Source organism: Poecilia reticulata, linkage group LG9 (assembly GCF_000633615.1).
Source record: "Poecilia reticulata strain Guanapo linkage group LG9, Guppy_female_1.0+MT, whole genome shotgun sequence".
NCBI classification, from domain to species: Eukaryota; Metazoa; Chordata; class Actinopteri; order Cyprinodontiformes; family Poeciliidae; genus Poecilia; species Poecilia reticulata.
In genome coordinates, this window is record NC_024339.1 from 23,538,537 (window position 1) to 23,562,742 (window position 24,206).

At 40.0% G+C, this 24,206-nt stretch overlaps 2 protein-coding genes across 3 annotated transcripts in view; one reads left to right on the forward strand and one right to left on the reverse strand.

Annotated features, from left to right (window-relative positions):
* The first annotated feature begins 260 nt into the window (after positions 1-260).
* Positions 261-20,978, forward strand: serinc5 (serine incorporator 5). The gene is made up of 12 exons (XM_008418832.2): positions 261-485; positions 10,129-10,296; positions 13,080-13,258; positions 13,620-13,702; positions 14,905-14,998; positions 15,583-15,794; positions 16,292-16,384; positions 17,044-17,170; positions 18,460-18,529; positions 18,731-18,767; positions 19,073-19,217; positions 19,414-20,978. The coding sequence occupies exons 1-12, from the start codon at positions 459-461 to the stop codon at positions 19,556-19,558; spliced, it is 1,380 nt and encodes a 459-aa protein (XP_008417054.1). The 5' UTR covers positions 261-458; the 3' UTR covers positions 19,559-20,978.
* thbs4a (thrombospondin 4a) overlaps positions 20,552-24,206 on the reverse strand; it is a 10,806-nt gene continuing 7,151 nt past the window's right edge. For both annotated transcript variants that reach the window (XM_008418829.2, XM_008418830.2), the window contains 6 exons: positions 23,786-23,964; positions 23,588-23,636; positions 23,270-23,466; positions 23,027-23,199; positions 22,064-22,203; positions 20,552-21,970 (listed from right to left, as the gene is read on the reverse strand). In XM_008418829.2, coding sequence (XP_008417051.1) covers positions 21,927-21,970; positions 22,064-22,203; positions 23,027-23,199; positions 23,270-23,466; positions 23,588-23,636; positions 23,786-23,964 — 782 coding nt within the window. In that variant the 3' untranslated portion in view covers positions 20,552-21,926. The remainder of the gene's footprint in view (positions 21,971-22,063; positions 22,204-23,026; positions 23,200-23,269; positions 23,467-23,587; positions 23,637-23,785; positions 23,965-24,206) is intronic.

A 24,206-nucleotide genomic window follows, 5' to 3' on the forward strand; every position in this document is an offset into this window, starting at 1 on the left:
GGATAACTGCATAATAAAGTTCCATGGGTCAAAAAGGTCACAATATTACCTTCCAGCTAAAAAGCTAAACATCAAACAGAGACTCATTTTATGCTAAGAAGATGCAAAGTGACTCCGAGATGTTAAAATGGGTCACCTTCGTGGACAAATTTCTTTTGGGTCGAACAGAATAATTCCTAAATGAAACACTACGACCATATGACCTCCTTTATGGTGAGTTTGGTGGTCAGCGTGTCAGGCGCAGCGCGGCTTTTGTGGGAGGGGTGTTTGTGGGAGGAGAGACGACGACGAAGAGGAGGAAGGACGGAGGCAGCGGTCAGGGGCATTACTGCGAACCAGGGAAGAACAAGCGCGTTGCTCCTCGTCTGCTGCTGCGGCGGGTGGTTTCATGTTGAAGAGGAGGAAAACAGCCATCCTTTCTCACCCCAAAGCGGATTTCAGAGATTCTTCGGAGCAGGATGTGTACTCCGTGCTGCGTCTCGCAGGTGAGGAACAATAGACAGGCGGCTGTCTTGTGTTGTCCACCGGGTTCAAACGCTACAACGAAGCGGCTGTGGCGTCCAGAGCGTTTAGTCTCGTTTACACTTCGTGTCAGCGTTAATTTCAGCTCGACCTTAGCTACTGAGACTTACCTATTTTTTCCCCTCTCCTCGTGGGGAATGTTTGCCCGCCAGTTGCCCTGATTAACTCATAGCATGAAAGAAATGCATAATTCACGCTGTGGATCCACTCGGTAACGTCACCGTGGGGATGAGGACAAAGCGAGCCGAGGCGAAGCTAGCTGAAACAGCGCTGTAAACGAGATACTATCAAAACTAGCTGGACTGAAGGACGAGCATTAGGGTTTTCAAAGCATGCTGGTTCTCGACACATTCCTCTGGAAGCTGGCTATGAGTTGCAAACACCTCTTCATTGTGGGTTTTAGTTGTTGCATGTTTTCAACCATAATCCTGTTGACTCCTAAAACTTCACAGGAAGCTGCTTTTATTTTTTTTTAGGAGTATAATCTTGTTAAAGTTGCTTATTCACACTAAAGTGAAGGGGTAGAGACATGGAGAGAGCGTAGGCGAAATAACATGTCTGCGTTTATATTTAGAGATGCACCAATCACTTCTTTCCTTTTCGATAACAAGTTCCGATTTTCTTTGTGCTTTGACCTTCTCCTTTTTGTCAAGCGAGAAGATTACTCACAGTATCTTTGCACGCATTTGTTTATATGATTGTGATAGACTTAGAAAAAGTGTAAGCAGTATATTTTGTACTTGGATGTTTTTGTAAGCTGAAAATGGATAGAAGCTTTTTTTTCTTCTTTTCTTCCCCACAATTTGATGTTCCGATTATAGATTGGAGCCCATACTGGTGAAGAGGTCCAATCCTTCACATTTTAACTTAAAGTGTATAATTAATTTGTTCTGAAAACAAATTTTGCAGAATATGTTACGATAAGCTGTATGAAATTTATTTACATGTTGTTTGTGAAACTAGACTGTTGGACAAACCATTTTTTCTCTAGTAAATATGATTGGACATTGAGCAAAAATCCTAGTTGTACTTCTCAACTAGCTTTATTCTGAATTATATAATATCAGTAAAAGTGCGATTATTACTGTTATAGAAGGAATTGTGTTTGTATTTCAGTTGTGACAGCTATATTCACAAAAAAGTCTATGATTACATTTTAAATACTGTCATTTTTATGGCAATTATTACCATAAATTCTGACATTTTAAAAGCTATAGTGCCCATCCCTTATTTCTAGGACATGTCAAGACATGTCCATAGTTCACTGAGATTTAGAGAGGAGAGAACAGGAAGGGAGAACAAATGACAGAGAAGATGCTGCATTATAAATTATTTTCATTTTTAAATGTTGGCAGCCTTTTGGAAATGTCTTTATTTTGATATTGTTTTAGCAATGTCAGTCATGCTAATAAATAACTGGCTGGAAGCAGCAGGGTAAAACTGAATGCTTCTATTATAGTAAAACTCTTAAAAAGAAATTGAAATCAGCTAAAATAGGGAAGCTTTACAGAACCTTTGATCGGAAATAGGCCTCAAAATTCTGATCGGTTTGTCTTTTATTTGAACCGTTAAAATGCTAGTTGGTATAACCTACATTTTCCTCCCTTGTTGTTTTCCGTCATCACAATGTCTCCAATACTCTTTGGGATTTTTAGCATCTCATCTCATCCTCTAAAATCGGCAGCAATCAAGAGCAGGAAAAGTTTTCCAATTGGTCAAACGCATTACTGACAAGCAGAGTGGGACTGAATAACACTTGAAATATAATAGCCCTCTCAATATAGCATCCAAGCGATCCTCCATGATAGTGATATTCCAACGATTTGATTATGCAGCTCTAATTTGTTATTGGATTAAAGTAATTGGGACACAATGCTATCCCTGAAATGTGAAGAACCCTATCGTATCGGAAACACTTTGTTAAAGGCAGCGGACTTGTATACCGAGCCTGAGAGTGTTTTCTTTAATGCTTAGTGCCTTTTTTTACAACTACCAGACTGATACTGACCGCAGGGTCACTGCTGCTGCTGCGTTGGTCTGGGCAGGAATTTAATTACACATTCACCCCTCATCTAAGGGGGAGCTTACTTCCATTTCCTGTGCCTTTCAAAGAGCCGGGATGATGGAAAAGGGGCAGGATTAGGAGAAAATGAATGGCAAACAATAAGACCAGTTGAGAGTTGCTGCACGGGGAGTGTACTAATCCCTGCCACAGACAGCCCATTTGGTCCGTCACCATCTATTTGTGTACTTCTAATTAACTTTTTTCTCCATGCTTATGTGCCACACTTGAAGTTTTGAGAGGCCCAGCCTGATGTGTGGTCCGGCAATTTCCGCACTGCCTCCAAGGTTGGAAATTGGAGATGGGCGAATGTTGTTTGGGTTGGATTCAAAGTGAGGGAAGAAGTAATGGTGTAGAAGGACATCTTTGAAATCTGTCACTGAGTTTAGCAATCTATGAAATGTTGGAGTGGCAACAAGACCCATGGATAAGCTTCGGCCAGGTGTCCAAAGTGCTGTGGATGTTGAGAGGCAATGTAGGACACGTCTGTAAGCACTGTAATGCGGAGGTGTAGTAGCTATGGGTGGGTCTCAGTAGTTAGAAGAAAATTAAAGGTTATTCTTTGAGAGCCATATTTTGCTATTCTGCTCCATCCTCCTTTCATTTCACACTTGTAAACAAACAATTATGTATCCATCTTCTTAATCATAGTGTATCATTTTATTTGTATTTTTAGAAAAGTCTAGATCTCATGTTTTATTTTTATTTCAACTGTATCATCTGCTAATGTTGTATCTTGCACCATACCTCTTTTGAATTGAAAATCCCCTTTTGGGCCAGTTACACCTTCTTACATATGGGAGGTTTTGATCCTTGCTGAAACAAAACAACAGAGCCAACCACCTGCACATACACAGTATAATCGTGTACCGTATTTTTCGGACTATAAGGCGCACTTAAAAACCTTCAATTTCCTCAAAAGCCAACAGTGTGCTTTATAACCCGGTGTGCCTTATGTATGGACCAATATTGAGCCACAACAGGTCTAGCAACTATGGTAAGCAGCCACCGACTTCATTTTCGCCCGTAGAAGAAGAAGCGTGTGGTGCATGCTGGGATAGTTGTCAGAATGCTGGTTTGTTAATAAAGTTTGACTGACCTATCTGCCTACCGACCTGATGATCAGGTCGTCTGCAGGTCATTTAGCACCACGTTCTCCACCAATATGCTGTGCGTGTACGGAGAAGAATGACGGTCGTCCGGCCACGCCCCGGCCCAGTCGCAGAAGGCTCTCTTCGCCGACCGGAGTCGAACTGTTTTGTTGACATTCTTTATGTCAACAAAGTGGCTTTAGACATTCATCCGGGGTGCTTCGACTAGGGTTACCAAGGGACCAGCCCCTATACATTTAAAGCCGGGGGGTTGCGGGAAGAGGGAGACAGAGGCTGCGGCGGCAGCGTGTCGGTTGGCCTGTGTTACCCAGAAAGCAGTTGGGCACAATATCGCAACGCCAACACCATGAGTGAAACAATGACTGAGGCAGACTACTATATAAAGTACTCGGGGACCACTTCTTTATTATTACACATCAACATTTGTAGAGTACAGAACAAATCGCGTGGCAACCCTAACTGTAGCGTCTATTCTATGCGCCTTATAATGCGCTGTGCCTTATATATGAAAATTTTTTTAAAATAGGCCATTCATTGAAGGTGCGTCTTATGATCCGGTGTGCCTTATAGTGCGGAAAATACGGTAATACATATAATCACATTTTTACAGCAAAAGTTAGAAAATTACTTTTAGCCCTCGGCTGTAAAGGTTTGTACAAAATGTCCTGCTGGTGGTTATGAACTGAGGCATGACGGATGCAAGCTGTGCCATGGGAGTTGGCTCGTTTTGCCTTGAAATGTCCTTAAATAAAACGAGTGTTTTTCACTTTTAAATGGTTGGACGTCTCTTTTGGAGGACAAAACACATTTGCTATTTTTCTGTCATCAAGGTGGTCAAAAGTAACCAAACCTATTTAATTTAAAGGTCCTTTATCACTAAATCTAACTCTTTTCCGAACAAGTGTTTTCATTTAGTTTGCAGCTCTCTTTGAGGAAAGACGGACAGATATTTCAATTAGTTTTTGTGATGTAACAAAATCTGCAGAGTAGTTTTCCTCACCCCATTGATTTATTGCCGTAGCCTGCAGGATTTACGATGCCCGCCGTCGTAACACGGGCATGACATGCCGTTAGTCTTCAGCTAACTCTCAGGAATTTTTCCTGAAGTCAGCGGCGGCAGGGGTTTGTTTTCCCAGTGGGACATTACTACCTGTCCTTCATTCCTGCAGTGTCTGTCTACTATCTGATGGCACAAATGATGTCTACAGTACTTTACTTTTCTGTTGGATTTCATGTCTCGCAGTACAAGGAACAACATCAGCCAGAAAAACCTTACCCATGCATCTCTAATTAGCTCTGTGGTGGTGAGTTCACTGGGACAGACCCTGTTTTTTTCCAGTCTGTGTTTTATTTCTTTAGGTTTTGTGTGCACTTTTATGTTAGTGAGCAAGGTCTAAAGTCAGTGATGCAACATAGTGAAATACCAGCTAGCTCTGTCTAATTTGTGGCTTTTCAAGTAAAACAGCTAGTGATGAAAACATTCACTTTGAAGGCGAAACTGACCTTTGTGTTGGCATAAACACAGCTCGACGGTAGATTTTCCTGTATCTGTTGATCTCATATTGTCTCGCCTTCCTGTTCTGGTTCAGTCTGTTTCCTTTGTGACAAAGAGTTTCATCTGTGAGGAGTTTCATGATCATTGCCCTCAGTTATTCCTCTTTACTGTAACTCAATCCTCCCTTTTAGTTCAGCTGTTTCCCAACAAACTAAAGTTTCCTAGCTGCTGGTTGTATCCAGGGGATCCGTTTGCAAAGAGAGAAGCAAAGATCTCCCTGTGTGTACAGGGAAACGGAGCACTGATACATTTTTGCTGTGTGTATACAGCTGCCTGGATATACAGACAATAGCAGGACTGTCACTCACCGTATGTGGAGTAATGGAGTCGTATGTTAAAGCTCGTTTTGTTTCGCCTGCATCACTTTCATTTCACTCTGCTGGCTTCCTGCGACTGCCTCCAGCACAAAGCATTGGATGTAATCTGAGAAAAATGGGTGGGTCGGCAGTTTTATCTGAACTTTTGGTCTGGGATGATTCATTGTGACCAACTTATTACAGATGTTATGAAGTGTTGTCACTTTGAGGCATCATATTTAACCACACGATGCAGGATAAGTGAGAGTTACTGTTTGTGGTAGTGAAAATATGGCTGCAGGGCTTTGCTGTGTCTGTACTTCTGCTTTTGACAGAGCTCACATTAGGTGTGAGTCACGTCTTTTCTCTCTGCCATGCTTTTTTTCTTTTTTTTTTCAGACCCAGTGTGTTTAGGTGAAACCGAACGGTGTTGGCTTCCTGCTCCCACAGGTCTCCGACCTGTATTTAGCAGTATTTTGACACCTCTGCTTGTTAGAGGAACTGCTAGACGGAGAAGCCCCGTACTTTATTGTAAATCTGGCTGGGATTTTCAGCCTCGCTGTGCGGACAGTGGCTGACCTGAATTTGTGATAGGCCTGTTTGTATTGTGTAAGCGGTTGCTTCTCTGTGGCTACGTGCTGCACAGCCTAACCCTTCTGGGTTTGACTGAGGTAGGCCAAACAGTGTTGTTGTTTTATCGCTTTGATTGGCATTAATAAGGCAGTGAAGAGTATAGGAGCATAACACAGCAGGTATCATTAGTTACTTGTCTTACAAAAACATCCACATTGGTTTCACGTTCTTTCACATCTTAAGCAAATGTGCTAGGCCAACATCAAGAAGATTCAAATTTAGTAGAGGGGAAATCTCCTTTGTGTTTCAAATGGCGTTATTGCTTTTTTCTGAAGCAGTATAATGGGAGCGAGTGGAGAAGAAGGTGAACTGTGGGGGAAAAAAAGAGAAAAACTCAAAAGAGATAATGGTTACCATCCTAGCAACGCAACAAAGACTGATGAAGGGAGTGAAACACAGCAACTAAGATAAGAGAGAAGTAGACCAGAGTTTGTCTACACTGACTGTATTGTAAGATTTTCTGAGAATCTGTCCTTGGTCTGACTGAAGACAGGCGTGGAAAGAGCTGTGTGGGGGCCGGGCTTGTGCTGTTCAGGATGAATAGCTGCAGCACCAGGACAAACGGCTGGGAGGCTGCTGATCATATGTAAGTTGGTGGTTTGAATTGCAGAGAGGCCAACCACCTGTCATTATACTGGCGAGGGGCACTAGCAGTGAGGGAGGCCGGGGGAGTGGACGGCCTGTGAAGTGGGTAAGGTCAGCGTGGGTTGCTATGGGTACTCCTTCTGCATCTGGGTGTGGAGGAATTCCTCAAGACATTCCCATCTCTCGGATCCCTCTCCCTGTTCCCAGATCTGTTCCTCGGTCTGCTCTTTGCCCGCCTCACTGTGTGCAATCTGCTGGCGAAACACCCCCTAACTAATGAAATCTAAACAACATCAGATCCTCAGTTGTTCTGTTTTTTTTTCTCTACTTGTATGCAGCATTTTGTGGTTAATTAATTGCCCATTGATAGAGACATGCGTCTGCAGCAGACACTAGAGGCGACAGCTTGCCCTGTTCGGCTGTTGTATGCAAATGGAAACCAGGAGGCACAAACATCGAATCAAGGCTAAACTTCATTCATCCTTCATTCATCAAAGTGGTTTGTGAGAGAAGACGAAGACGTTAGGCAAAGGTCAACGGGTTTTGACTCGGACCCGTGACGGTGACATAGTGGACTCTGGGCCACATGATCTACGCCTGTGCCACCGCCATGCCTGGCAGAGAGCTACTTTAACTGTGCTTTTATATATAAAAGTAATTAAATAGATTCTAAGTTTGCCAGATTTTCTCTGTTTATGAATTTCTACAGCAGAATAAACCTACCAGTTTAAGGGATGCTTCTTTAAAAATGCTCTTAGAGTCAATGGGTCCCAAATTAGGTATCTTTTTAGAGTTTATTTTAGTAAAATAAACACCCTTTTGTTTGGAAATAAAAACAAAGTTCGTATAGTGTATATTGTGCACATCTGAAGGCTTGTGGAAACGACAGCAGTGAGGATAATGGAGACCACGATGTACAAACTCAGAGTAGCAATCCTGTCGTGGGCCGGGCAAATTCGTCAAATTGAATTTTTCTGTCTCCTCCTCTTGCTCTTCTAGTTGGAAAATTATTTGAGTCTTATCTAGTTAGACAGCTGCTTTCATCTTTACCCCGACTAAATCTTTAATCATGAATTCGTTTCCCTCAGTAACAGCATCTACACCAAAAAATGTTGTCAGCTGAACCTGGTAGTGTTTACATATGCTGCATAAACTGATCAGAAAGAGATTGATATTTTCCTACTTGTTCACAAGTCAGGACTGATTTTGATTCAGTTCTTCTTCATAATGTCTGCTTTCCAAAGGCTTGAGCCCATCTTTTAGACAAGTTTGTTTTTCAAAACCCTTTTGAATCCGACATATAAAATCTTGTCTATAAAATCTTAGTTTTATATGTGCTCTCTTTGTCACAGTGTGTAAAATAAATGCTCTCTCAGGATGAGCAACTGAGACAGAGATGCAGTTTCCCCTGCTTTAACAGAGAAAGGAGACAGTTTTGGTTCTGCTTTCAATCAGGAATCTGTAAAGAGAGCCATCAAAAAGACAGCGCTCTGCTCTGCTATGAAAAGCCAGAGCTCTAAGCAACCATGCTGGAGCCCGAGGTGATGGATGGGTAAATAGTTGGACAGGCAGCAGGAAGGCTAACGGGAAGATCTCAAGGCTGGAGAAGCAGGGAGTCAGAGACCGAAAGCTTTATTCCAACAATGTGTAAGTTTTGGTGTACATTTGTCAGTCAGGTGCTAGAGGGTGTTTTTAACACATTAATAAGTGTTAAAAAAAATCCCGTGAGGTGTAAAAGAGTGCTTTCCTATTAAATAAAATAAAAAAAAACCTACAAACACAGCAAATTCCTGCTCACGGGACATTGTTCTTGTAATGACACACAAAGGCTTATTAAAAGAAAAGATGAAGCAATCACCAGATAAATGCTTTCTTGTTTATGCTGGAAACCCACAGGAAGTGCTGTCCTCCTGCTGCTCTCGAGTCGTGTGTTTCACAACTTTCCTCTTGTGCAGAATCTTTAAGTGACAACAATGTTTGAAATTGCATTTAAACCTCCAGAAAGAATGAAACATTAAAAATGATCCAAGTTAATCTTTTGTTTTTGTGGTTTTTGAATCATAAGTGGATGAATCAGATAGATGTACAGATGGAGATCACAGGGTTGACCTCTTGGCACTGGGTGAGGTGGCTGCAAAAAAAAAAAATCATAGAGCGCCTTGCTTTCTAAATATAATACAGAGACTTCTTTTATGTAGTTATCCTCCTCCTATGTGACGCCCTGACAGAGGAAACAGTGCAGGCCTCTGTGCTCGACTGGGTTTTCATTCTCCGTAGTGACGTGCAGAAGAGAGGCTGTTTGTCTCTCGTGGCTGAAACCATGAATGACCAATATGAACAGTCACTTGTGGTTGTATTCAAGTTTACTACTGGTTAAGGAGATGCTATGACTCTGTATTGTTGGATTTTGTATTTTTCCAGGTTGAAAAAAACGTCATTGTTTTCAATCAGTTGTTTTAGTTTGACAGTAAAATTGGTTGAACAAACTCAATTCCCTTCTGATGAACCAAAAGTTGGTTAAAAACGGCTTTGAAGCGTTTTGGGCAACTTGGACCCTCTTCAGTGTGTCTGCATGGAGACGACTTGTTTATAAGGGTCACTTATAAACAAGATGCACCAATCAGGTGTTTGTGGTAGATTTCCAGTCTTTGACTTTTGAAAAGGCATTATCAATTTTTGGATGATTTGATTTTTTTTTTAAAGCGCTTTATTATGAGAATACATAAGAACAGAGTCACTTTGTAAAACACTTAAAGACAAAATATCTACACAGTTGAGATTTTAAGTTAGCTTTAGCATGTTATTTTAGCGGTTAGCATAGCTTGGCCATATATATATAGTCCCTTTCTGCTTCCAACTTGATCCAACCTTATATTTTAGCTGACAAGTCAAATAGTAAGGTGGATATTTTAACAAAGTGATCATCCTGTGTGAGGGTGAATAATTTTTTTATTAGAGGTTTGTGTCCACTCCCATCTTCCTTCTGTCTTTTGCGATAAAGATGGAGCCACCATGACAGACAATAGATCATTAAAATTGTTGATTCATCTGTTGTGTTCCTCCTCTGCACCTCACTGATTCTCTGGACTTGCTCCTGCGGTCGGGGAATTTGTCAGCTGGTGTGAATCATCGTTTTTAAAGCAAATTTATTTCAGCAGAAATCTTTTTTTTTTTTTTTCCCTTTTGGTTCTGGATGAACCTGCTCTTACTTTTTATGTTTTATGTAGACTTTAATAGAATTTGTAAATGACTTTAGAGAACTTTTCTCTCGTCCATCCACCACATTGTTTCTCCTGATTGTCAGTATTCATTACGTCTGAAATAAGAAGCTCAGCTAAGGGTGTCCTTATTGTGTTTGTCCAGCTGGCCTGTTGCTGCGGCTCAGCGGCCTGCTCCTGCTGCTGTAACTGCTGTCCGAAGATCAAGCAGTCCACTGGAACCAGGATTATGTACGCCTTGTACTTCCTGCTGGTCACCGTCATCTGTGTCATCATGATGTCCCCCACTGTGGAGGACATGATGAAAGACAATGTGAGTACATTATTGAAATAACTGATTAATTAACAAACACATTTAGAAGGATGTATGCAGATAATAACTGCTAAACTCTGGATTATATCAATAAAATACCACTTTGCTTACTGTTTTTAGTTTGCTGAATAAATCTCTGAAATGTGCAGCATTCCTCCCACTCTTTAAACCGAGAGTGGGAGCAAGTGTTTACTTCTAATAAATGACTTCTTCTGTGATTCTAGGATGATTGCATCAGTAAGATCTCTTTAATCACTCAAATTGGAGTTCTTCAGAGTAACTTCCTGCATAGTATAGTTGTTATTAGGCCAACAACCTTTAACCCAGATTTTGTCCTGTTGTTTTCTGAGTAGCTGGCTCACCGTCTCGCTCTCTGTTTCTAGTTTTGACAAAACTTTGGGGCAAACATTCTGTGAACATGAACATAAAAACACTGTACCACCAGTCAGACATGGTAGTGAGAGTCTGATAGTCTGTGGATGCTTTGATTCTTTGAAACGTGCAGTTTTTGTTTTCATTTATTGAACCCGGGGATTCTGCTGTGTACCTGGAAATCCTTAATACAGAAAATCCAGCAAGCAATTTGTGACCTCAAAGCTCAAATCCAGTTTAGTCAGTTTTTATAATTGTATTATAAACTCACTTAAGTTTATGTTAGATTTTTGTCATCCAATAAAGAGTGATCCAATTCATTCAGCGTAATGTGTTCACTGTACAACACAGAGCTGACCTAGAAAAAAAGGCCAGGAAATAAAAAAATATATAAATATATTTATAATGTTCAGCCATATATTTGTGTGTGTGTGTGTGTGTGTGTGTGTGTGTGTGTGTGTGTGTGTGTGTGTGTGTGTGTGTGTGTGTGTGTGTGNTGTGTGTGTGTGTGTGTGTGTGTGTGTGTGTGTGTGTGTGTGTGTTAAAGGAATACAATCCTTTGCTGATTGTTACCGTAACAACAGCCAAGCTTCCTCTTCCAGAAGAGGCTCCTTGGTGACGATATTTAACCGCTAGTCTTCCTGTTTTGTGTATCCCTTTTCCAGTATGTGTTAAACATTTTGACAGGACCCCCTGCTGTGTGTTTCTCTGTGATACGAGGATTCTCTACAAAAAAAAAAAACAACCCAAGCACAAAATGGCCTCTGATAAACCCCTCCACACATTCAGGCAGACGCTGTCAGTGACACACTGAGCACAGTGGGAAGTCCCTCCTAAGAGAGCAGCCATTGTGTGTGTTGGAGTGCTGGTCTCCTATAAAGAGATTTACAGCAGTTTGAAACAGTTCAGCCATTCTTCTTGTAATCACAACACCATGGACATGCTAATATGATCCTTAATAGGAGACAAAAGCTCCAAAAAGGCTTTTTGCTCTTTGTCATGATGTGGCTCCACACGCTGAAGAGATGACGGCTTAATCTGCCCGAATCGAACATGTTCAGCTGTCATTTGTTACCTGTTGAAGTCCCCAAGCGGTGAGTAGTACAGATACCTTTCTGAAGAGCACTGGATTTCATTCATCTTTTACTTTTGAAAAAGACAAGCTTATTTTCATACATATTTATCTTCAAAAAGTCTGCTTTGGGAAACTCATTTCATATAATAAACCATAATCACTAGAAGGATTGACTGGGTAAAATTTATACCACAATTATTCAAACTATTGTCAGTGTTTGGTTCTTGCGATTTGAAGTAGCAGTTCAAAGTTTTTGAAAAAATTACATTCTGGTTACTGCTTTTGTCATCAGCAAAGTTATTTTAAATGCAATTCACTTGGAAAGAAAGGCGTTTTTTTTATTTTATCCTCTTTGTACTAGTTACTCAGCTGAATGAAACATGGAGGCATTAATAAAATCAATACACACATCTCCCATGACTGACTTGAGCTGTAGAATGTCTTAGAATTGAGATCATTTGTGTGATGCAAAAATCTAGCCTGTTGTACAGGGTGTGCTTGCCCAAAGGGATTTGTATGCATCGTGCTCTAATTACCTGGCTCTCTCTTTAGTTTTTCAGCATGTCAGTAGATTCCAGCGCTGTACAGCTTTATATGTGGTCTAAATAAATTACGCTCGAGCTTCTAAGAACTGCAGGCTGATTCCAACTCCTTTGCTTGGGCTGCCAACAAAAGAAGTGGGTGACAGAAAAAAAGTTACCACTCTTATTCTGTTTTCCATTTCTTTCCCATTTGACTTGGACCCTCGTCTCTGAAGCTGGCAGGTCTGTTCACCATATATCAGACTTCATTCTTTGCTTTTTAAATCCAGGAGCTGTCTCTTCTGTTGGACCTCAGCCACCAAAGTATAATTTCCTGCTGAAAGCCACACCAAGTTTCTCATTTTCATTACTCACCCTTGCTTTGCCTCTCCTCTTGTGATGCAGTTTTTGGAGCTTGAACCATGATTTTCTTCTCCCCCCCCCCCCCGTGTAGTTTGTTCCGTCTCTTGTCCCTCTTCACATTTTTCTGACTTGGTGACATAAAGCATTTAATTTATTCATCTGCGGCCTTTGTGTGTGTACACTGTCAGTTGGTTTTAAGGCCCCTCTAACAGGCTGCAGAGAACCGAGGATGAATGAGGGCTCCACAGAGAGACCGCACATTTGTTGCTGCTGCCTGTTCCGTCTTTCAGCTCATTTAGAGCCGTGACTCAGAGAATAGACACTATTGGGCCCTTTCACTGAGGGCACACTCAATACAAACATAAGCAGAGGTGGGTCTCTGTCCACTGCCACAATGATCTAATCCTGGTATTTTTTTCTTCTTCTTTTTGCTCTCTGGTTTTGCCCATCAGATCCCCTTCTACAACGAACTGTGCGAGAAGATGAATGCCGGGGAGAACTGCAAGACTCTGGTGGGATACTCTGCTGTCTACAAGATGTGCTTTGGAATGGCCTGCTTCTTCTTCTTCTTCTCCGTCTTCACGCTTCGGATAAACAGCAGCACAGGCTGCAGAGCGGCCATTCACAACGGGTAAAAATGAGCTGCTGTAGCTCATCAAATGTACAGTTGTCTGTAAGAATGAAATGCGGTCCCAAACCTCGTTTAGAGAAAATTGCATGCTGAGTCAGCAAGTTGTTCACAGATTTTGGTTTCACATTTATTGACTTAAGAACAGAAAATAAGATGATTGAATAAAAATCTAATTATTGAATAAAAATCAAATTGTCTTGACTTGTAAATATTTTATGATGCATCGTATTGAAGTACGATGCATTTATCATAATCGTGTTTACATTTTTACACTTGAATATTTACTTAAATAGTTTAATTGATATTACATTAGTTTAGATTTGACGATATATTTGTATTTCTTGCCTCCCTTGACGATCAGCTTCTGGCTGCTAAAGTTTATCCTGCTGGCTGGTTGTTGCACTGGAGCTTTCTTCATTCCCCAGGAGAAAATCTTTCTGGAAGGTAAAACGCCTTTTCTGCAAAACCAAAGGACTTTCTACTGTATTCCTATAAAGCCTGTTGTTAGGGCTGCAACTAATGATTATTCTAATAATTGATTATTTTATTGGTTATTCTGATGATTGATCAGTTAATCACAAAAAAAATTTAGCTGATTTTTTATTTAACTGTGTAGGCCTTTTTATTTTATATTAAAAGATGTAAATAAATAATTACATTTCTTTTTTTAATAAGAAAACAATCATTTTCTTGCCTAAAATGTTATAACATTCCTTTGGTGTTTGTTTGATCATTTGTTCTAAAGGATGCATCTGCAGCTAAAACATATTCCTAACATCAACATGTGAAAAGCTCAGGCCTTTCTGCCTGACTTAATATCAATACTCAGGCTAATCTGTTGAGTATGTTTTGGATTAACCAATTAATATTTGGATAACAAAAGGTGCTTAATAGGTTTTTTTTTAACAACATTTGAACCAGGTGAAGCTAAAGCTGCCACTTGAGGAAGTTTGGGTAGCACATATTTACAGATGAAGTATTTTTATCGTAAGCTTCTGCTTGTGACAAAATGTTCACATTTTTGTACAGTTTTGGTTTAATTACTGCTGTGAATATGTTGCTTTTCAGCAATTGGCATATTTTGAGTCTGTATACTCAAGTGCAATTGATTACAAAGTTTGTTAATGATTATTCCAATAATTGATACATCAGAAAATCCGATTAATCGTTTCAGTCATGTCTGCTACGTTAATACAATTTTGAATGATCTGAGTTTTAAAGTCTGCAAAAAGAAAGATTAAACTTCTGATAAGGATGTGATACTAGGGGATGTGAAAATACTCAGTTGTATAAAGTTAAAATAAAAGATAAACTTGGTTTCGTCCTTATTGTTGTATTGGAGAACGTTTATGTTTAGCATTTTATCTTTCCATTAGGTCATCTAACCACAAACCTCAGTGTGTTTTACGTAGTTTTACACGTCAACATGAAATAGGGTGCAGTTACAGAGAAGTGGGACTTTCAAAATCTTTTACCAATAAGATGAGAAAAATGGTGCCTCTAAATAACAGTGTGATACGATGAATCATTTAGATCCACAGTGACCATTCTTTCTAAACCTGCGTCTTTTATTTATTATTCGGCTCTCCTGAGCTCAGAATGTGATCTTGTCCAACATATGTCCTGGTCTCTGTTTAACCTGACAGTGTGGCGCTACATTGGAGCTGCAGGAGGAGCCATCTTCCTGCTGATCCAGCTCATGCTGCTGGTGGAGTTTGCTCACAGATGGAACACAAACTGGTGAGAGCTGAACAGTGTGGCTGTCATTGAAAGATCAGTGCTGACCTTTGTATGTTAGAGAAAACCCTAAAAATATTATTTACTCTTTGGAGGCTCTAAAAAAAAAAGTTGTGATGAGAGAAGAAGATGGACAGTTTTGTGTTTCAATGGGGCGCATTGTTCAGCAAAGATGCATCTTGCAGAAAAGTTTCTGGTAGATGGTGGCAGATTGTTTCCAAGATGTGTGAAGGTTTCAATCGACAAGAAATAAAATGTGAACCTTTGCTTGTCTTCATGCCACTGTATTAATTATAAAACTTCCAGACGAAGTAAAATGAAAGAACCTGCGCAGCTGTAAACCTTTCCTGTCGTGTTTCCATGGTGATGCTGCAACTCATCACACATTACTCTGTCTCCCTTCCTGTGATTTTTCCTTTAGGTCATTTACTCCTGGGTTGTATTTTTGTATTTTCACTCCTGTTTTTTTTTCCCCTGTTAAATTATTCTCATTCAGTTTGTATTCCCTTGTTAATATTCTGTTGTTTTTTTCTGTTCCGCTTTTTGCTTTTTCTCCCCCCCGACGCCCTCTCCGTTTCCGCCTGCAGGAGTTCAGGTGTGGAGTACAACCGCCTGTGGTACGCGGCTCTGGCGTTTGTGACCCTGATCCTGTTCAGCATCGCAGTGGGAGCGGTGGTCTTCATGGGCTTGTACTACACCCATCCTAAGGCCTGCTTTCTGAACAAGATCTTTCTGGGCATCAATGGCAGCCTCTGCTTGATTGTGTCCCTGCTCGCCATCTCCCCCTACATACAGAAATGTAAGAAACGTCAATACAATTCAGTCTTTATTATTTATTATAGTGTTTTTTTGTTGTAATGTAGTTCGCCATAGAAATTAACCAAATATCTGAAAACAATGTAGCTAAAATATTCAGATTCTTGAACTTGCTGCAGTGACAGATGGAAATGTTTTGGCTTTGCACTTCTAGAAACCATAATTGTTGGGTGAAAGAGTCAGATTGGATGAAAAGGTTCTATGAAATGTCTAAGTTGGATTCAGGTCTGGCTTTGCACTAGGTCACATAGAGTTGATCCAAAAAGTTAGATTGTTGGTCTTTTCTGTCCAGAACTCCTTGTTTGATGTTTTCTATGTGGCTTTTGCTAAACATGACTTCTTCTGGCTTCCTAATCCTAATAAAATACACTGATGTTTTTTTATTAGGATTAGGATGTGACAAAATGTGGGGTGTGAATACTTTCATAAAGACCTGTTTGAAGATTTTATTAAAATGTCTGTTTGCTTTTGTTTGTGCAGTGCAACCCAGATCAGGGCTACTGCAGCCCGGGGTCATCAGCGTGTACGTCATGTACCTCACCTTCTCCGCTTTCTCCAGCAAACCAAAAGAAGGTAAGAACAGACATATCTGTACCAAGCTGTAACAATCTGTAATTAATATTAAACAATCTGTAACAATATGTAATTAATACTAACAATCTGTAACAATATGTAATTAATTTTAACAATCTGTAATTAATTAGTACTAACAATCTGTAACAGTCTGTAATTAATACTAACAATCTGAAACAATATGTAATTCATACTAACAATCTGTAATTAATTAGTACTAACAATCTGTAACAATATGTAATTAATACTAACAATCTGTAACAATATGTAATTAATTTTAACAATCTGTAATTAATTAGTACTAACAATCTGTAACAGTCTGTAATTAATACTAACAATCTGAAACAATATGTAATTCATACTAACAATCTGTAATTAATTAGTACTAACAATCTGTAACAGTCTGTAATTAATACTAACAATCTGTAATTAATACTAACAATCTGTAATTAATACTAACTTAGGTCAATTGATTCACAAGTTAGGTTAGCATTTGATAATTAGCTTAAGCTAGTATTCGTTGCAGACAGTTTCATGTTTATAAATATGATGATATAAGCCATAAAATGTAAATGTTCTACTCTACATTTAAATCCTTCATTGGTTGTAAATATGTTTTAGTTTTCACATATGTGTTTCCACATGTTTTCTTCTGCTAGTGGTTGAAGTCGATGGCATGAACCAAACTGTCTGCGTGTTTCCCTTCAACTCCGGGTCAGAAAGTGACAAGCAGATCGTCACCGGTTTGGGAGCAGTGATCTTATTTGCCTGCATCATTTACTCCTGGTAGGAAGCAAAACATATTGCAAGTTATCGGTCACAAACTGAAGCAGTTGTGAACATGTGCTGAGCTGTAGCCTCCGTTAAAGATGAACACGCGTCTTCCTCCAGGTTCGTGACGTGACAGCTCAAAGACAAGTTAGCTGCTAAAAATCAACCAAACTTTAATAAAATGCAAAAGATATTTTTTGACGTTCAGACAGAAAAAAATGCATAGAAAGATTCAGTCAGATCTGGTTTACATTCTGATTGTCATTCACACATTTTCAGAAAGGTGATAATCTTTCTGAAATGATGATCTTTATCTGGCAGGTTAAATTGTTAAATTGTCTAAAAATGGAAAGTAAGTGAGGAAACCAAAGTATTTCCACCAAAGCAAACACAGAGCTTTAAGAAGTTGTCCGCTTTCACTGAGCTTTAACAGAATCACCCATCACTTTTACTGATCTTACTTTACGGTTAATCCCTTTAAAAAAGTGACCACAGTCAAAAGATGTGCATTTTCTTTGTTGTGGCACTGATCCATATAAACTGCTTCGTGATTCCTAAGCTTAATGTTGACATGAGATCATAAAACTGAGGCAGCTAAATAAATAACTGCAGTAGTTTCAGTGTCTGTTTCTGGGGAAATTATCAAAATGACACAGTTGGATCATGTGCATGTATTATCCTGGAAACCTCTGACTCGTCTCAGCCTTTAGGTTTGTTTTTCTGACAAACAGGAAGAACAAACTGCCTTGCAGGTTTCTAGTTAAGTTTTGCTCCCTAACTGTTTCTTTTTGCTGATTTTTCAGACACATTGTTTTTTACTAGTATTCACAGCAAAACAATAACAGAGGATCAGTTGAAGAACAAGAATTGGCTAAAATATCTTTCTTATGCTGTTTTTCTTTAAATTTTCCTAACAAAACAAACGGACACAACCTCTGTAAAGCAGATAAGTTTTTAACTGAGCCTTCACTGATTTCATACAGTGCTATGCTTATCAAAAGAAACCCAACTGAACCTCAGGAGCACTCAGGATGATGAGAGAAACGATAACGACGCAGGCAGCTCAGTTTGTATTGGCTGGCTCTGCAAAGCTCCATCCAGTTGGCTGTATCTGAGCAAAAAGCTGGGGGAGACGCAAACTGTGGCTTTACGTCTTTGTTCACATGTGTTTCCCATCAACTGGAGGCATCCTGTCTCTTGTGGTCGCGCAGGCTGCTAAAGCGGCAAATTATCAGGAAAAAAAAAACAGGGTGATGGAATTATAACCTCTCTCTCTATTTTTGTTCCCTTTTTCTCTCCTTCAGTTTAACATCGACCACTAAGCGCAGCTCTGCAGCGCTCCGGGTCTATAGGAACAGTGAGCCAGAAACTGAGGTAAACACACAAATATTCAGACCTCACGGGGCTTGTGAAGCTAAATTAAAATACACGCTCGTAAAACAAAAAAACAGCAACAGTAAAAAACCCCATTGACTCGCTTTCAGACAGATGTGGCCAATTGTACGTGAGGCATCTGTTTTTGTCCCGCGTCATTTTCTGGTCCCTCTCAGCAGTAACGTTTTCTCTCCTCCACAGAGAGCTCGCTGCTGCTTCTGCTTCGGGGACGACACAGGTGAGGAAATTCTGATCATTTGTCCTTCACAGTCAGAGTCCACACACTCAATCCAGCTGCTACTTAGCAGCTAGATTGAGGATGGTGAGAAAGCATTGGTCAGCAAACACAGATGATGTCACTGTTACTAGGAGGTTATTGTTGCAAAGTAAAGCAGGAGAAGCATGTGTTGGATCACACTGCCACCTGCTGGAAGTACACATGCACTTAGAAATACCAGGTCTTCTCATTAAGGAAGTTTTAAACTTTATGTGCGCTGCTGATCCTCACCTTTCATGCATGATTGTTGTTTTTGTCGTTTCCAGAAGATTATGAAGAGGAGAAGACCACCTCAGGACAGAGCGTGGTGTACGACGAGCACGAAAGAACCATCTACTGCTATTCCTTCTTCCATTTTGTCTTCTTCCTGGGCTCTCTTTACGTCATGATGTCCATAACCAACTGGTTTCAGTAAGTAATTTTTTTGTTTCAGCGCTCTGTATTTGTGTCTTATTGTTTTGCACGCGTTTTCTCGGGGGACTGTACCGTCGACTCTTTTACCCCCTGCCTCTGATCTCATACTTCATGTTTTATTGTCTCAGCTTTTACTCTGGTTGAAATCTGAAGTTGAGTTCAGACAGTTTTCCTGTTCCTCTGCCTTTCCCAGTTATGATGACCATAAGATCGAGAAGCTGCTGGACGGCAGCTGGTCGGTGTTCTGGCTCAAGGTGGTGTCCTGCTGGGTCTGCCTCTTCCTCTACATAATGACGCTCCTCGCTCCCATGATGTGTCCGAAGCGCTTCGAGGCTTAGGTCACCTTCTTCTCTCTGATGGATGAGGCAAAGGGACCACCGCGAACCCCCCGCCTGCCCTTGAAACACAGCCCTTCACTACCCCCAACATTCAGAGCGGAGGATTATCTTTTTGTTTTACATGTTACAGTCTTTGTTTTACAATGTTAAGCTGGTAATACCTTGATGGTCATTTTTTAACTCTTTTAATACCACTGACTGTCTTTGTATTTCCTACAGGTCTGGAGTTACAAAAATAACACCTGGAGTTGCGTTACATTGAAAACCATTGAGCCTTTGTAGATTCTCTGAAGTGGATTTTTGTTGCATTATCAGACTTTTTATTTTATTGTTTTCCTTTTTTTTCTTTTTTTTTATCTCAGCCAGATGCTTCAGTTCTGTGAAATCAAACCATCGAGAAGTTGTAGCAAAGGTTTATATGTTTGTGGGATACATTTATAGTTGGAGAGATGTTACAGAAGATGTATTTATTTAATCCTGAAGGAAAGATGAACTATGGTGTGAATTGAGCAAGTTTGGCTTCTTAACAATGTTTAAAAACTCATTCCTCAGGCTTATTGTTTAAGCTCCATGTGTTGTGATTTGTTATATATTGTGTTTTGTAGTTTTTTCTATGCAACAGAACAAGTTGTTGATATTAGACACCCACTGTTGTGAAGTTTCCACTTAGATCACAAGGGTAAAGTTTTCCTATCGCCAGTGCTCCCTTTGAGCCGAAACCTTTCTTAGAGAAAATCCATCTCACCTGCGTGTTTCTGGTCATCGTCATGCATGGCAGGAGGTTTTATATCTGTAAAGTGCCACCTCTCTGGAAGAGCTCCACTGAATCAACATTGCATTTGCCAAAGGTAGCCAGCAGAACTGCTCACATTGTTTTGTCTGTCGCAGGAAAAGATACAACTCTGAACATTATGTATTTGCTGACTCATGTAATCACAGTTAAACGTTTTATGCTTCTTCGTCATCATGATGTCTAGGAAAAAGCCAGCACAGTTGATGTCAAAAGTGATTTATTCAACACTGGATGTTGAATTTACAGCTGAGTTAAATTGTATTATAGAAAAAAAATGACGTCACACTGCAAAGCTGAACAGTTCCTTCAATCAATTCTTTGTCTGATCGCTCTCTTAACATGTTTCGAAGAAGGAGACAGAATCATGCATAGCAACAGAGCTGACATTTTAATTTGCTTCATTGTAAACTAATGATATTCATTTGTTTCTGCATTTCAGTGATTAATGTGAATGTAGAAATTTAATGGTGCTTTCAAACAAGGAAAAAAAACACAATAAAGTAAGACATTGAAAACCACTGTAAACGAAGGTTTATGACTGACAGTAATTTGACCAAAATGTTTGAAATGCAAAGTTGTAGGTGGCATGACGCTCACGTTATTTCAATAAAAACATGCATAACATGCCGTCAGATGTCGTTTTTCTGTGTACAGGTCAGTAGAAAAGTTCAGATGAGACGTGCAGTAATTTAGGGCCTTTATTCATCATTCACAACTTCAATAAATTTGAATTCATTGTGGATTGTATGTAGGTCACACAAGGTCAGAATTAAACATTGTTAAAAACGGGGTCAGAACGCACAAGCTGCACGTCGGGTCCATGCTTCAGGAGAATATACAACAAATTATAACCTGCACCTGCTTTTCTTCACTTTTTAATTCGAGGCAGGAGAGAAACGTTAAACTAGTAGATGCAGAAATTTCTTCTGCTTGCTACCATTTCTGATGAGAAATAGAGTCCATCTAAATTATGCCAGAAGCTTGTTTAGAGACATTCAATTGAATACGAGCGAGTGTACGTACATAGTGTAACCTAAAACTGAAATTTGGAGTTCAAGCATTTCACCTAGTTATCATTCCAGAGATTAAAGCACACTTAATACTGTGTAGTTTTCAAGATTTATTTTACTTAAAGCTGCAGTATGTAACTTTTATAAAAATAAAAAAAACGTTACATATTTGCTAAAACTCCCACTTTGTCATGACAATATAAGACAATCTGTGAAAAAAATTGAGCTGCCCTATTTTATATTGTGACAGTTTTAACAAATATGTAAAAAAAAAAAAAACTTACATGCGGCAGCTTTTATTATATTTAAGAAATGTCCATTGAAAGCTTATTATGTTTGAGCAGCACTAATAAACTGAAGATATATTGCATAAACATAAGGAAAAACTGCTGATTTAATCATTGAACTAACAAAGGATATAAAGCACAATGTTCAGCTCCTCTAAATACCGTCACTGAAATGGTTTCTTTTTCTTCCAACACTTCCATTTTCCTTTGACCTACTACAGCAACACATCTCAGCGTCTTTCTTTGTGGTAAAAATCCCCCATCGGTGTTCTGCCCCTTCACTCTGCCCTTTCTACCTCTTGATAGTCGTCAGGAATGTTGTCTGAAGAAGAAAAAGGAGAAAATAAAATCTCACTTCTATGATCAGAGCTTTTATTTCCATTTCCGAGAGCATTGTTAGTCAGCAGACACTCACCGTTACAGCGGTACTTCAGGTTGGACCAGATGATGTTTTCCTGAGAGAAACAGAACACACCCAGTCGCCCACCTCTCATACTGGTGTCAATGATCACCCCAGTGTCCGCCACCAGTTTGGACCCCTCATAGAAACGAGCTCTGAGTAAAACATAAAAAAAACAAGTCACTTCTGGTCAGAAATATAAATTCACTCAATACTGGGATTATATGTAAATTTCTTTTAAACGATGCAAAAGAAACAATTCCATCTTTAAACACAAATATTTTCTGCATAATATAAATTTATTGTCTCTTGGTTAAATTTTACACAAAGGTTCAAATTCATGCATGAACCCCCTAAAATATAAGTTGAACTCTAACTTCAGTCTTTTGTAGCAATAAACAAGCTTGTAACCTAAAGCCGACTGGATACTGGAAAATGTTTTATTTCATTCACATCACATTTTACATTATGCAGACACTCTTTGTTGTTGATTCCAGATTTGGGAAGAGTAATCTCCTTGATTTTAATAGAAAGTGACTCTCCCATGTGACGCTGTGTTGAATCTCACAAGACACTGTTTGTGATTTGCTATCGGTTTCTCATTTGGGTTTACAATCCAGTTTGCTTTCCTAAAAGAGAAACAGTTCAGGTCAGGTGGTGGAAACTTGAACTCGTTTGGGTTTTCTAACAGAACAATGAGTCCAAAATATCAAAACTGGTTTCTGGGATGTTAACCATTAAAAGGTTCAGGATTGACCTGGACCTCAGAAAATATGGCAACAAAATCCATAAGGCTGAGATGCATTATGCTATAAGGCTTTGGCGCAAATTAAAGAGTGGTAAAACATATGGTTGTGCATACAGATTTTGATGGAAAAACCCCAAATGAAAATGAATTTCGCATCAACATTGACAGCAGGTTAGCCTTCCACTAAAACTGTGTCTACAGTGTGTTTGATGGAGCATGTCTGTCTGTACCTGATGTATCCGACCTGCGGCCTGTGCTGGAGGAACCAGCGGTAGGAAACCTTGTCCTTCCAGCCGACATTCCTGGGGTCCTTCCACAGGAGACGCACCTGGTCCGTTGTGTTTCCTGTGTGCCACAGGGAGTTCCTCATGTACTCACCAGGACCCGTCTTAGACTTCACCACCTGTTGAAGAAGAGCCATGTAGGATCGAGGAGGACTCCGTCAAACCGATGGAAACAGACGTCACGCAAACCTTCAATTGTATTCCAGGCTCAGCGACAGCTCTGAAGGGCGCGGCCTGCCAATAGGTCTGCTCCGTCTGTTTCCACATCACCACGTAGAAGGAGGACGAGTCCTGGTAGCCAAAAATGAAGCCAGCATAATCATCGTCCGTCACTGTGTTCACGTGGAAGGTTCCCTCGAAGTCAACTCCACTGAAGGCTTTATAGCCTGGAGATGCACATAGGAGACAAACAACGGCCCGGATCAGAGGATCCATGGAGGGAGATGGGAAATAGCTGGAGTTATTGTAAAACTGGACACGGCAAAGCAAAGATACTCAAGTATTTACCAACAGCAAGGCCTGGATCAGAGTTCATGGTCTGGACTATCTCCATACCCTGGAAGAGGAAACATGCTGTCTATAAGGCCTAACAAAATAATTTGAAAGAGTTTTGACGAGGAAAGACATTCTGGAGGAAAATCCACTGCAAATGGGCTTAAAAGTCTGAGGTAAGAAAGGTAAGATGAGCCTTGTTTTGTTGCTGACCTGGTTGAGCACCACCCAGTTGGGATCTATCTGTGAGTCTCCCTCCGGGTCCAGCACCACGGTCTGGTAGGCTCTGAAGTCGGTCAGCGTGACCTCAGCGTTCTCAGGGCAGTGGTCGATGATGTCAATCACGTTGTCCTTGTCAAAATCTCCCTCACACGCATCTCCAACTTTGTCCACTAAAATACATCAGTAGAGTTTGGTTGTCATGGAAACGCTAAAACTGAACAACCGCAGTCAGAAATGTACAACATCATGGGTATGGTTGTTAAATTAACTTTAGGCCTTTAAATGATTCATTTGAGGTATTCTTGTATTGAGGTGGAATGGTTTTACAACATGTGACTTCAAGTTTCGGTTTATTGTGGATTTTATTTAATCCACGGTTGGTTCAAATGGTACAAACCGATTCCAATATATA

Bases quoted from the DNA above. Each gene is read 5' to 3' on its own strand.
- serinc5 (XM_008418832.2), top strand. From the start codon at position 459: ATGTGTACTCCGTGCTGCGTCTCGCAG. The intron at 14,999-15,582 runs GTGAGAGCTGAA...TTCCGCCTGCAG, and splicing joins CACAGATGGAACACAAACTG to GAGTTCAGGTGTGGAGTACA. The intron at 15,795-16,291 runs GTAAGAAACGTC...TTGTTTGTGCAG, and splicing joins CTCCCCCTACATACAGAAAT to TGCAACCCAGATCAGGGCTA.